We start from the raw sequence: 13,327 nt of genomic DNA, 5'->3' as shown, positions 1-13,327 counted from the left end.
CTCTTCAGAGAGTTTTGAAACCCCTTGAAGCTAGGACTAATTATATTACTTTGGGATTATAGAGATCTGAATTTTTCTACCATAGTTCTTGGCCTAGGCCCACACCTCACCCCCCTGCACCCTTAGTGAATATTCTAGGTTGTTGGCTGACAAAATAAAACATTCTGAGATATTAAGATTATATGAACACAAGGTTAATTTTTAACTTTCCCTATGCAAGATCTACATGCTCTCATTTTCTGGTTTTAAAGAAGTAATCCCCAAAATATCCAACCTATAGTTACTGAAACTGAAGCACAATCATATATTCAAAGAACAATGTTGACCAGTCTTTCAGTTACCATCATTGAAAAAGTGTTTTTCAAAATACAATAAAATAAAACAAATGACAAATAAAATGTGTTTTTCAGAAACAGGATACATTTACAGTGTGGTCAAGGCTATGTAAATACACTTTTCAAAACCTATAACCAAAAAAGAAAAGTCCCAAAATGAAACCAGTGATTATTTTGGGGGGGGGGCAGAAAAATGGAAGATACTCATCCTGTCACCTTTTTACTTTATGAATTTTCCAACTTTTATATAATGTGTATGTATTTTTCATGTAGAAAAAGATAATAACATTTATCTTTTAAAAAGTCAACAGGGCAAAGAACATGAAAATATTATTGCACTAGCTTCCTTGACCTTCCATCCATCAAAGGTTGTTCTTCTCATTTCTTTTCTCACTAAAGCTCCCAGAGCAAGTCAAATAAAGGCTTAGGAAGGGCCTGACCCTCCAGAGAGAATTGCTTTGAGATCTCCCTCTATTTCAAGCCAGGATGATTTCTTCCCCACCCAGTTGGCAACAATAACAACTAGAATCACAGCAGTATTTTTGTGCTTAATCTTGGCTGTCTTAGCTGGGCCAGTGTTAAATTTTAGTTGTTGATTACTCCCTTGACCTTATACCCCCCAAATTCCCTTACAAATTAAGGAAAAAAGGAATAGGACATTGGGAAACAGCAAAGGATGTTTTCCACTTTGAAGTAATATTTTGAATTCACGTCTGGGTGTTTGCTTTAAGAGTGATGCCACAAACGGCCTTTGAGAAGAAAACGCGAGTCAGCAATTTCCCTCCCTTCAGTTATCATGAAGAATCTTACAAAACTCACTTTAACTCTCTTCAACATATGTATTACACTAGTTTCAGGCTAAATGATGGGGACTATTACAAACACGCTATCAAGTTGTTAGGGCTGCAAACATTGACAGGACCTGGTATGTGTGTTGGGCCTGATTCTGGAAACTTCCAGAGTACCCCTCTGCATAGAGATGTGGTCCTTGGTGACTATTTGTACTTTTGAACTTGTCAGCTGCCTGATTAGAAAGCATTTCTAGGTAGTAAAAACATGAGATTTGAATCAGGTATGATCTGATTCAATGTTTGCCATTGTACCATTTAGTAGACTGTGCATGACATACTAACCTCCCTGAGATGCAGTGTTCAGGCTTGTGAACTGGGGGGAAATTGCTGTTTTATAGAATTGTTGTGACATTTCGATAGAGTAGGTTTACTAACCATGGAGAATGAAAGAGTTCAATAACAGAAGGCAGTATCATTTATCCTACCCTCCCACTCACTGTCAGCATGACTAGGCAGTAAATTCTGTGTCAGATATAAGCAGATTACCATCACGCAAAATTTATGTCGGAGTAAAAGGGGGGGATTGGCTCTTAGTAAATATGTCCCAGAGGACACAATACTACGGGTGGATTTCAGAAATGTTAGATAGGGGCACCTGGCTGGCTCAGTTGGTAGAACATGCAACTCTTGATCTCAGGGTTGTGGGTTTGAGTCCCATGTTGGGTGTGGAGATTACTTAAAAATAAAATCTTAAACAAAAAGGTGTTAGATAGAACTGAATTGTTGGAATTGCAAGAGATCACTCTCTTTGTGATATGCCTCAAGATGGGATATAACCTTTTGCTATTGACCTGCCAACCCCAAGCAAAAGTTGACCTATCTATGCTCTATTAATTGCTTTCCCCCTTATCCATCCTTTGAGCTTGTCTTACCTTAGACAGTAAAACAACAGAATAAGCTACTGGGACTAGAGTTGCCTGGGTGGCTCAGTCATTTGAATGTCTGACTCTTGATTTCAGCTTAGATCATGACCTTTCTCCCTGTGTCAGACTCTGCATTCAGCGCAGATCCTGCTTGCCCCTCTGCCTCTGGTACTCCCCCTGCTCTCTCTTTCTCTAAAATAAATAAATAAAATCTTTTTTTTTTTAAAGATTTATTTTTTTGACAGAGATTACAAGTAAGCAGAGAGGCAGGCAGAGAGAGAGAGAGGAGGAAGCAGGCTCCCAGCCAAGCAGAGAGCCCAATGCGGGGCTCGATCCCAGGACCCTGGGATCATGACCTGAGCCGAAGGCAGAGGCTTTAACCCGCTGAGCCACCCAGGCGCCCCAATAAATAAAATCTTTTAAAAAATACCTGGGACTAACTCTGTACTGGGGACAACACCTAGCATATCCTTTGCACATTATGGATAATTTATTTAATTTTTAAAAAGATTTTATTTATTTGAAAGAGAGAGAGAACAAGCACAAGTGGGAAGAAAGGACAGATGGAGAAGGAGAAGCAGGCTCCCAGCTGAGCTGGGAGCCTGATGAGAGACTCCAACCCAGGACCCCAGGATCATGACCTGAGCCGAAGGCAGACGCTTAATTGACAGAGCCACCCAGGTGCCCCCATTATGGATAATTTAAAGATAATGTTTAACTGATAACCATGTATGCATTCAGTCATCCAACAAGTATTTATTGAGTGCTTACTATGTGCCAGACACTAGTTTATTAAAGGGGACACAGGTGAACAAGAAGGTTAAAGATTCCTGTTCTCATTGGTTGATATTGTAGTAGGGGAGACAGGAGTAGAAAATAGTGAACCAGCAATAAAAATAATTTAAGACAACAAGAAGAGTTTTAAAGACACTATACTATGGTAAGATGATAGCGATGCCAGGGTACTGGGTAAATGGTAGCTGGTGTTCATTTTCAAGAAGTAGAAGAGTTTGTCTTTCTGAGGAGACATCAGAAGAAGAGAATGTACAGAATGAGGTAGAAAAAGTAGGCCTTGGCTAGATCACTTGGGGCTTTGCAGGCAAAGGTGTAAGATCCAACTCCCATTCTGGTTTCAGTAGGATGCCACTGGTGGGCTTAAGGCAAGAGAATGGCATGACTTGATTTATACTATAGAAAGAGCACCACAGTGGGGGAGGGCTTAAGAAGCTTCTGGCTTTGAGCACAGTGAATGGACACCAGGGAATGAAGAGTGGAGGTAGAGAGACCAGTCTGGAAGAAATAGTTGCAATACTCCTAACAAAAGATGATGCTACTTTGGTGATGGTGGTGTTGGTGTGATGTGGTGAGAGACAATGGGACTTCCTGGTGGATTGGACTGGGGGGAGAGTGAGGGAAAGAGAGAAATGAAGGTTGATTTCCAGAGTGTTGGCCTTAGCAGTCGGGCGAATGGTGATGCCTTTTACTGAGGTGGGGATCACAGGAGGAGGAGCAGGCCTGTGGAGAGAAATCATGATACCACAGAATACAGAATACAGGCTGATCCTCAATAAGCTGTTTGGGTGAAGTGAAACGTAAATCTCATTCTCACAGGTTCTGATGTCACGTTGTCTAATACTGGATTCTAGGGATAGTTTTCTGCCACCTGCCAAACCGTGCTCAAGTTAGCCAAGGAAATGTATTGCTTGAACAACGTCCAGAATATGAAGAAGACGTCCTTCCCCATTTGCTAATCGTGCTCTCGTTTCTTCCTGAGCAGATCTGCCAAGCAGCTGGCCACTCTCTTTGTGAACCTGTGTGTCACTGCAGAGACTCATGAGGTCTCTGCGCTCTGGTTCCTGTGGTATGTGAAGCAGTGTGGGGGCACAACCAGGATCATCTCCACAACCAATGGAGGGCAGGTACTCTCCCATTCTCCCCACTGTTCCAACAGAGGACCGCCATGTCTAAATAAAAAGATTGCCATCCGCCTTCAGTCGTGAGCAGATGAAGCAAGAGGCAGGCGTGTGGACTTCAGAACTTTACGATGGCAGCTTCAAAGGGCTTGTGTGAGGGACAGTCAGTTGTTAGGGACGCAACGTGAGAACCCCGGCAGCCAATGGGGCTTTAAAATTACCTCGCTACCTTGCTACACTCTTTTGCAATTTTCCATTTGGATATGCATCTGATTATTTTTCAGAAAGTTTGTAGGTGACCATCCGATGAACATAGCTTGAGCATTTCTTGGAAAGCTCGGAATGGAAAGTCAGAAATAAACGCATTTTCAGTGTCAAACACACACATACCACACAAAATCCATTCTCTCATGCATGCATGCATTCATTCATTCATTCATTCATTCATTCCCTGTTTCCTGAGCCCCAGCATTGTGTAAAGCTCTGTGGTAGGCCTAATAGGAATTGAAGTTGAGATCTTAAATAATCTGCTTGCTGGTCATTTTCTTTCCTTTCGCCTTTCTCATTCTCCCCCCTATTCCTCCTCCCTGTCCCCCTCCTTCTTCTCCTTGTCTTTCTCTTCTTTGTCTCTCTCTCCTTCTCCTTCTTCTCAGACCTAATTGAATAATCTTTTACAAAATTACCTGGACTGAAAATTTAAGAGAAGGCAGTCAGCACAACCATGTGCCCAACCATGCAGAACATTCAGAAGCAACAGGCATGTGACCCAGGATGAGACAGGCAGCCTGCAACAGAGTAGGGTGGCCTGGGGGTGGGTAGGCCGGGGAGGTTCTCAACCTGAATAGCAAGGGATGGAAAAACAGACTTGGGTGCGCTCAGGCAAACGGTGGTCCAGCGGTGGGTGGGACTTCACCAGACCCAGCAGCCCAACAGAAGAATCTAGATGGGACACGAAACAGGTGCAGTGGCCAGGCAACTGGGACATGGGGGTCAGGCTGAGGACATCCAGCCGAGGGTGGAGCGTGGGAATCCACAAGAGCATGGCATAACAGTCATTTGGTTACAAAGTCCCTAATTTTTTCAAAAGCCAGCAATCACTAGTCAGAGAACAAGGGTGGAAGACACGATTCGCAACAGCAAAATGCAATTTACACATCTCACAGAGAGATATGTGAGAAAAACTCACAGCTGAATCATTGAAACCCATTCCTATATTGTCTACCCATCTCTTGAGTCCTCTTTTTCTTCCAGGAGAGGAAATTTGTGGGTGGATCTGGACAAGTGAGTGAGCGAATAATGGACCTCCTTGGAGACCACGTGAAGCTGGAGAGGCCCGTGACCCACATTGACCAGACTGGAGAAAATGTCCTTGTGGAGACCCTCAACCATGAGGTGTATGAGGTAACCAAGAGTCTTAAACTAGAGGAAGGGGCCAGAATCCCATAGATAACCAAAGCTTAAATAAAGCCAAAAATTTCCCAGACTTCACAGACAATCCCTTTGCCGAAGAAGAAAAAGCTACCTCTGTCTGAAAGAAGGGAAAAGAGAACCAGAATATTTGGGGAGAGGGCAGATTTATAAAATCATATGGCATCAACCCTTTGTATTGGACTCCTATGTAATTAGATACTAAAGAAAATATTTAATAAATACCAAGTGCTCTCTGTGTGTCTGGCATTATTCTAGGATTTGGGAACACAGCAGGGAACAAAACAGATAAAATTCTTTGCCTTCATTTGGCTTACATTCTAGTGAAGGAGAAAGGCCATAATCAAATATGTGATTAAGATATAAAGTATCCCAGGAGCGCCTGGGTGGCTCAGTGGGTTAAAGCCTCTGCCTTCAGCTCGGGTCATGATCCCAGGGTCCTGGGATCGAGCCCCACGTTGGGCTCCATGCTCGGCGGGGAGCCTGCTTCCCCCCCTCTCTCTGCCTGCCTCTCTGCCTACTCGTCATCTCTGTCTGTCAAATAAATAAATTAAAAAAAAAAGATATAAAGTATCCCAGATGGTGATAAGTACTATAGGAAAAATCAATCAGGGAAGGGGGAGAGGGTGTGCCAGAAGAGGAGGGTGAGGGGATCGGTCATGCAATTTTAAATAAGGTCGTGGGGGATGGCCTCACTCAGAAGGGGGAATTTTTGCACAGAATCAAAAAAGATGAGGGGTTGAGCCATGTGGTCCTTCCAGGGAAGAACATTCCAAGTAGAATAGCCAATGCAAAGGCCCTGCAGTAGAAGCAGGCCCAGCACGATGAAGAAACAGCAAGGTGGTCAAATGGCAGAATTAAAGGAGTGAGAGGAAGAGTGACAGATGAGATCAGAGCTGTAACAGGGGTCCATTTCTATATACGGCCTTGAAGGTAAGTGTAAGGAACTTGGCTTTGACTCCAATGTGATGGAAAGTCATGGGAGGATTTGAACCAGGGATCAATAAGACCTAATCTTGGTTTTAACATGATTCTTTCAGTTTTTGTGTTAAGAAGACACCCGAGGGGCACCTGGCCGGCTCAGTCAGTGGAGTGTGTGACCCTTGACCTCGGGGTTGTGGGTTCGAGCCCCAAGTTGGGTGTAGAGATTACTTACAAATAAAATCTTTAACAACAACAACAAAAAAAGACATTCCAAGGGGCGAAGGGTAAAATGAAGGAGAAACTTTAGGGAGAAACAAAAACAAAAACAGCCCACGAACAACGTTTAAGCCTATTGTTTTTTTTCCAGGCTAAGTACGTGATTAGCGCTATTCCTCCTATTCTGGGCATGAAGATTCATTTCGATCCCCCCCTGCCAATGATGAGAAACCAGCTGATCACTCGTGTGCCTTTGGGTTCAGTCATCAAGTGTATGGTTTATTATAAGGAGCCCTTCTGGAGGAAGAAGGGTGAGTATGATCAGAAGGTCCAAGAAACTTGGTGCAAAGACATGTATTTGCGTGTAACTGGTTTTATCAGAATGCTGCACATAAAACCTTCCCAGTCCAGGTACTGAGTACCGTTCTAGCCGATTAAATATATTGGCACAAATTCATGGAATTAACTTCCCTTGAACTATGACTTTTCATAATCTACTATAAAGTCTTGTTTTATTATGCCACAAAATCTCGTAAAAATAGTCATTGTCACTTTCTTTTTTAAAGTTATCGTCACTTTCTAAAACCATTTTTTGAAGCATGTGTTTATAAAGCCATCACGAAAGTAGGGATTCTGAAAATTTTCCGGCAGTCTCTCATTCGTGTTGAGATTGTACTATATTAAGTTAAGGTGATTAGTTCATTCATGCATATTCAACAGGCGTGCTATTGTGCCAGGTGGATCGCTATAGGGATGCCCATGAAAGTGCTAGATTCCACAACAGTGGAAGTGTTCTAGAGATACTCTGTCCACACAACAGCTACTAGCCACATGTTGGGTATCGAAAACTTCAGCGTGGCTAGTGGGGACACCTGGGTGGCTCAGTCATTAAGCGGCTACCTTTGGCTCAGGTCATGGTCCCAGGGTCCTGGGATCAAGCCCCGCATCAGGCTCCCTGCTTGGTGGGGAGCCTGCTTCTCCTTCTCCCTGCCACTCCCCCTGCTTGTACTCTCTCTATCAAATAAATAAATAAAATCTTTAAATTTTTTTAAATAAAGAAAAAAATAAAAAGACCAAAGCAATACCTGCTTTAAAAAAAAGTTACAGAAGTAAATGTATTCCCTGTAAAATGTACCCAAAAAAAAAGTGAAAATTATCTCTCTCCCTACGGAGAGTGTCCTGGCATGTCCTCCCCTTAGTAGGGAACAACTACTAAAAATTTAAGTTGTTTTTCTTTAGAAATTGATCATATGCAGGACACCTGGGTGGCTCAGTCCGTTAGGTGTCTGACTCTTAGTTTCAGTTCAGGTCATGATCTCAGGGTTCTGGAATCAAGCCCACGTCGGGCTCCACACTCAACAGAGAGTCTGCTTGAGATTCTCTCCTCCTCCCTCCGCCCCCCCGCTTTCTCAAATAAATAAATCTTCAAAAAAAAAGAAATTTATCATATACATAGGTAATATTTAAAGATATGTATATGTTGAAGTATATATACACTTTGAATATAAATTAAAGAATGTGTGTAACATTTATATGCAAATATAATTTTAAGTAAATATGTTATGTATTTTTCCAAAAACATTTAAAAAAAGATACATACTATACCGAAATTCACTTTTTTTTGGTTAACCATGCACGATAGACATGTCTCCACATCAGTGAATTTAAATGTACCTCATTTCAGCAAGAGAATAAAGAATATTTCACTGTGTGTCTTCATCAAAATTTACTACATAGGTCTGCTGTTGATAGGCATTTCGATTATTTCCAAGCTTTTGCCCTTACACACAATGCTGCAGTAAATGGCATTCTTCATATAGCTTGGCAAATCCATATAGGAGCATTTCCTTTTTTTTTTTTAAGATTTTATTTATTTATTTGACAGAGAGAGACCACAAGCAGGCAGAGAGGCAGGCAGAGAGAGAGAGAGAGGGGGAAGCAGGCTCCCTGCTGAGCAGAGAGCCCGATGTGGGACTCTATCCCAGGACCCTGAGATCATGACCTGAGCCGAAGGCAGCGGCTTAGCCCACTGAGCCACCCAGGCGCCCCAGGAGCATTTCCTTTTGATACATTTTTAAAAGTGGAATTTTGAAAGCAATTGACATGGGTAGACGTTTGAAAATTTTTAAACTTTATTTATTTGACAGAGAGGAAGATCACAAGTAGGCAGAGAGGCAGGCAGAGAGAGGGGGGGGGAAGCAGGCTCCCTGTTGAGTAGAGCCCGATGCGGGGCTCGATCCCAGGACCCAAAGATCATGACCTGGACTGAAGGCAGAGGCTTAACCCACTGAGCCATACAGGTGCCCCTAGATGTTTGAAATTTTTGTTAGCATTCCTATCCTCCCAACGTCCTTGCCAACTAATAATATTTTGCTACTAATATTTTAAACTTTACCAATCAGCAGAGGAAAATATCCGACTTAATCTAGAATGTGTTAATTTTAACCATTAAGAGGCCTTGAGACTATATTAAATTATTTTGTAAATCACCTATTTATCCTTCACTTGTTAATTTGTTTCTGTATGTGTTGCAAATATTTTGCAAGTATTTTCTGTATGTGTTCCAGTCCTTAACTGTTGTCAGTTTATTTCTGCTTTTGTCACTGTGTCTCTTATTAAAGGACTTTGTTAAATATCTAGCTGTCCTTGACTGTCCCTTTCTTTTACAAGTGAGGCCTGACCAAGCCGACCGGAAGTCAGGTGTGCATGGGGGGGACTCCTGAGTGGTCTACCTACAAGTGATAGAAATGTTACCAATGCCACATAGTTTGTCCCAGCACGAACGTGACTTCTCTCTCTGCTCCTTTTTCCTTCACTGCTGCCCAGTGTGCCTGCATGGCTCCGAGGCCAGCTTTGTTCTGGGAAGGAAGTGTTTAAGGAGCCACTCCATCCAGAAAGCAAGGGCTCCATTGAGGACAGCCTGGTGTCCTCCACTAGCTCTCTGTCCAGTCTAGCTGACCCCACACCATCAGTGCTCACGCTCTCTTTTCATCTCGTCTTTCGAGTCTTCTTATAGCAGGTGATTCCTTGGCTATTTCTCTTGTATCCTTAAGTGTTCTTGAGTTCTTCGATGGACTTAAGACCTTTCTTCTTCCCATACCTCAGTTTCTCTCAACATTTCTCCTGTCCCTGCACACTTGGGGGGCATGCAAACTCCCCTCAATGCAGTGGCTGACTGGGACATTGATTCCCATGGGTGCACAGTGAGGGAATGTGGAAGAGAGAGAGAGAGAAGCAAGTGCAAGTGAAACAAAACAAAACAAAACACCCTTCAAGTGTGTCTGCTCACACACAGGTTGAAGGGGGAGAAACACCCTCAAAGTTCCCTGTTCTTTCTTCCTCCTTTTGAAACCCTCTCGTCGGATTTTCTAAACAACATTTGTTCCAGAGTCCTCCATCATAATTTTGTTCATATAACCTGAAATTTGCCCAAAAATGGAGGGGAATGAGAGAAGCACTTTGGACCGGAATGAGCTGATGTTGTTTCCAGCGTTGCTCTGGAGATCACGTAACAAATGAGGGTTTGGGAGTCTGTGGAGGCTAGTTATCCCTGTCCTCTCTGCCCTGTCTCCTGAAAACCGAGAACTAGTTGGCTTAGTCTAAGTGATTCCTCATAAAAAGTGAACATTCAGTCCCTATGTTTTACAATAACGGACTAGTATTTCTTTTACACATCTTTGGTTTTATCTGATTTTTTTTAAAAAGATTTCATGTATTTATTTGACAGAGAGAGATCACAAGCAGATGGAGAGGCAGGCAGAGAGAGAGGGGGAAGCAGGCTCCCTGCTGAGCAGAGAGCCCGATGCGGGGCTCGATCCCAGGACCCTGGGGATCACCTGAGATGAAGGCAGAGGCTTTAACCCACTGAGCCACCCAGGTGTCCTGGGACACAAGTCTTAATGACAGAGAAGATAAGATTTTATTGAATCGTGGCCTGGATTAATTCATAACATCACGTTGCTTTATTCTGCACCAAGAGGCCTCTACAGTTTGATTTTTCACAAAATCTTGGCTACTCAGCCTTCCTTTTGACATCAGTTTGGTCTTCCTTCATTATTCAGAGTGTATCATCGTGTATTTGGCCTCTGCGCTTACAATATTGAAAACGTGTGCTTCACAGTACCTATTGGGGTAGTTTGATATGGTGATGAATATCTTTTTCCATTTTGCTGTTTTCCAAGATTACTGTGGAACCATGATTATTGAAGGAGAGGAAGCTCCGATTGCCTACACGTTGGATGATACCAAACCTGATGGCAACTATGCCGCCATAATGGGGTAAGGCACGCTGATGGTGACGTGGGCGCTATTCGGTGTTGACAAAATATTCCGTGCTGTTAATAAATGTGCCACAAGGTTTGTTAAATAATTTTTTACCCAATAGATAAGCATCTCCAAAACTGACAGTAGAAAAATTCATAATGCCTTTAAAAATGTATCGTGTTCCAACGGATAATTACTTAGCAAAGAAGTAGAAGAGCAATAACATTTTAAAGTTTGTTATATCCATTTTCTGCTTCATATTTAGTGCTTGGGGTAGATTTATTTTGATGGTCTTTTGTGAAAGCATAATAGAAAGATGACTTATGGTGTTCTACTAAAGGGGTTCTTGTGGATCCTGTGTGGACATCAGTGGTCATTGTGTGGGGTGATGAGATTTTCTGAATCCCACTAGAGAGGCGCCAAGGCCAGCCGGGTCCTCAGCTAGGCAGGGAAAACCAGCACAGATTGGGGATGTCTTGGGGATCAGAACCTGGCCCAGATGGGTGGTTACCTAAAGCAGCCAAAATTGAGATGGGCCCTAACATATATACAAACTTATTTTCAAGAGAGCCCCTGGGTGATGACAGGGATCTAAAAGCCAGTTGTCAAGTTGAGGGCAATCAGAGAGGTAGAAACGGAGGCAGATTTTAGAAGGCTGGACCCTAGAGCAAGGGCTGGATGAATTTGGGTGAACGTTTGAGACCAAAGGCTCATTCTTGTTGGCCATCACCCACGTCGGGGGAGGTAGCCAATCATTGTATTATCTTAGACAGAAATTATAGACAGTCATGTGTGTTTTGTCCCTCAAATCCCTGAAGCTGAAGGTGCTTGTCGGTGTCAAGAAAGAACAGAATAAACTAGGATATAATTTGTTTCCTCTGGTTGACTTCTCATTTGTTCTCTAGGCATGTGTGTAGCCATAGAGATGAGGGAGGCCAGGGTGAAAGCAGCCATTAATTTCCCCCTTTCTCTGTTTGTATGTTTTAGATTTATCCTTGCCCACAAAGCCAGAAAACTGGCACGTCTTACCAAAGAGGAAAGGTATGAAACCAAGTGCCTCTTCTCTCTTTCCTTCCTTTCTGCCTACTCGCCTGCCTTTCCATTTTACTTAACTTTTAATTTGAAGACCGCCTCATACCGTGTGTACTGCTAATGTTACGTGTCTGCAATATTAATTATGAAGGTCTTGTAGGAAGGCACAGGGCCACTGACTTAAGAACTAAGTGTTCAAATTAATATTTATTGAGTTTATTGTACATAAGATACCATGCAAGGAGCTAGCTGGAATACAAAAATGGACATAGCCCTGGGGCTGAGAACATACTGGGGAAGGAGATAACCAGGTAGACAAGTGACTGCAAGGCCGGCTGTCCCTGCGTAGCTTGCACAAGTGATGCGTAACAATTAGATTATAAGTGCGGAGGGACACGTTTCTCTGGAGGTGACAATTTCTTCCACAAGTTAATATTCACCCAATTACTTATTCCCACACCTCCCCTGATGCATATGTACCAACTACAAGCCTCTGAATTAGTTTGTGGCACATTCCTTCCGTCATTATCCTCCTTCTCTGTGACTGTGATCACCGCTGCTCTTGGCCGGGGGTATGGACGGGGCCATTCACCTAAAAAAAAAAAAAAAAAGTCACCATTGGAATATTAAGATCCATCAGCGTAGGAGGTTTTTGTTTGTTTGTTTTAAAGATTTTATTTATTTATTCGACAGAGAGAGATCACAAGTAGGCAGAGGCAGGCAGAGAGAGAGGAGGAAGCAGGCTCCCTGCCGTGCAGAGAGCCCGATGCAGGGCTCTATCCCAGGACCCTGAGATCATGACCGGAGCCGAAGGCAGAGGCTTTAACCCACTGAGCCGCCCAGGCGCCCCAGTGTAGGAGGTTTTGTCTGGCTGTTCCACTGCTGGGTCTCTAGTGCCTGGAACAGTGTCTGCAGCAAATCTTTTCGCCGTTTATCTTTTGACCGTATTTATGGTTTATAAGAAAACGTTGACTTTTTATGAAATTAAATTTATTAGTTTTTAAAATCATGCCTTCGGAATGACCTCACATACATTGAAAAGACTTTGCCATTCCAAGATTATTTTAAAAACCACTCACTTTCGGATTACTTTTCTGGTTTCTTCTATTACATTGAAGACCTTTGATCCTCAGAAATACATGTTGGTGTAAGAAGTCACAGAGGAGGTGAACTTTGTTTCCTTCATGGGGAGCTCTTTGTCCCAGTGCCATTTTATTGAATAATCTGTCTTTCCTTCATAGATTTTAATAATACTTTTGAAAATCATTGCCCGACTCTAGATCATCTCTGAGATTCCCTTTAGCATTCTGTAAACATCAGACTTGAAATAACTGTACTCTCACACCTTACCTGACTAATAACTATTGGCTGATGTCCCCAGTCTCCCATGAAACTAAATTTCTCAAGGGCTCCCATTTATTGAACAGCTATTATGTCCCACTTCTTCACTGATCCTCTGTTATGTCCCAGTTATTATAAAGCATAACTTTCTATGCCATGTA

At 42.7% G+C, this 13,327-nt stretch overlaps 1 protein-coding gene across 1 annotated transcript in view; it reads left to right on the top strand.

Moving 5' to 3' along the window:
- MAOB (monoamine oxidase B) overlaps positions 1-13,327 on the top strand; it is a 108,786-nt gene that overhangs the window by 82,576 nt on the left and 12,883 nt on the right. Inside the window, exons 6-10 of the mRNA XM_045995287.1 lie at positions 3,827-3,968; positions 5,214-5,363; positions 6,682-6,841; positions 10,712-10,808; positions 11,781-11,834. Of these exons, the coding sequence (XP_045851243.1) occupies positions 3,827-3,968; positions 5,214-5,363; positions 6,682-6,841; positions 10,712-10,808; positions 11,781-11,834 (603 nt within the window). The remainder of the gene's footprint in view (positions 1-3,826; positions 3,969-5,213; positions 5,364-6,681; positions 6,842-10,711; positions 10,809-11,780; positions 11,835-13,327) is intronic.

The sequence above is a fragment of the Meles meles genome, chromosome X (assembly GCF_922984935.1).
Source record: "Meles meles chromosome X, mMelMel3.1 paternal haplotype, whole genome shotgun sequence".
Classification (NCBI taxonomy): domain Eukaryota; kingdom Metazoa; phylum Chordata; class Mammalia; order Carnivora; family Mustelidae; genus Meles; species Meles meles.
The sequence above is the reverse complement of the archived record's forward strand: the minus strand, read 5'-3'. Positions and strand labels throughout refer to the sequence as shown.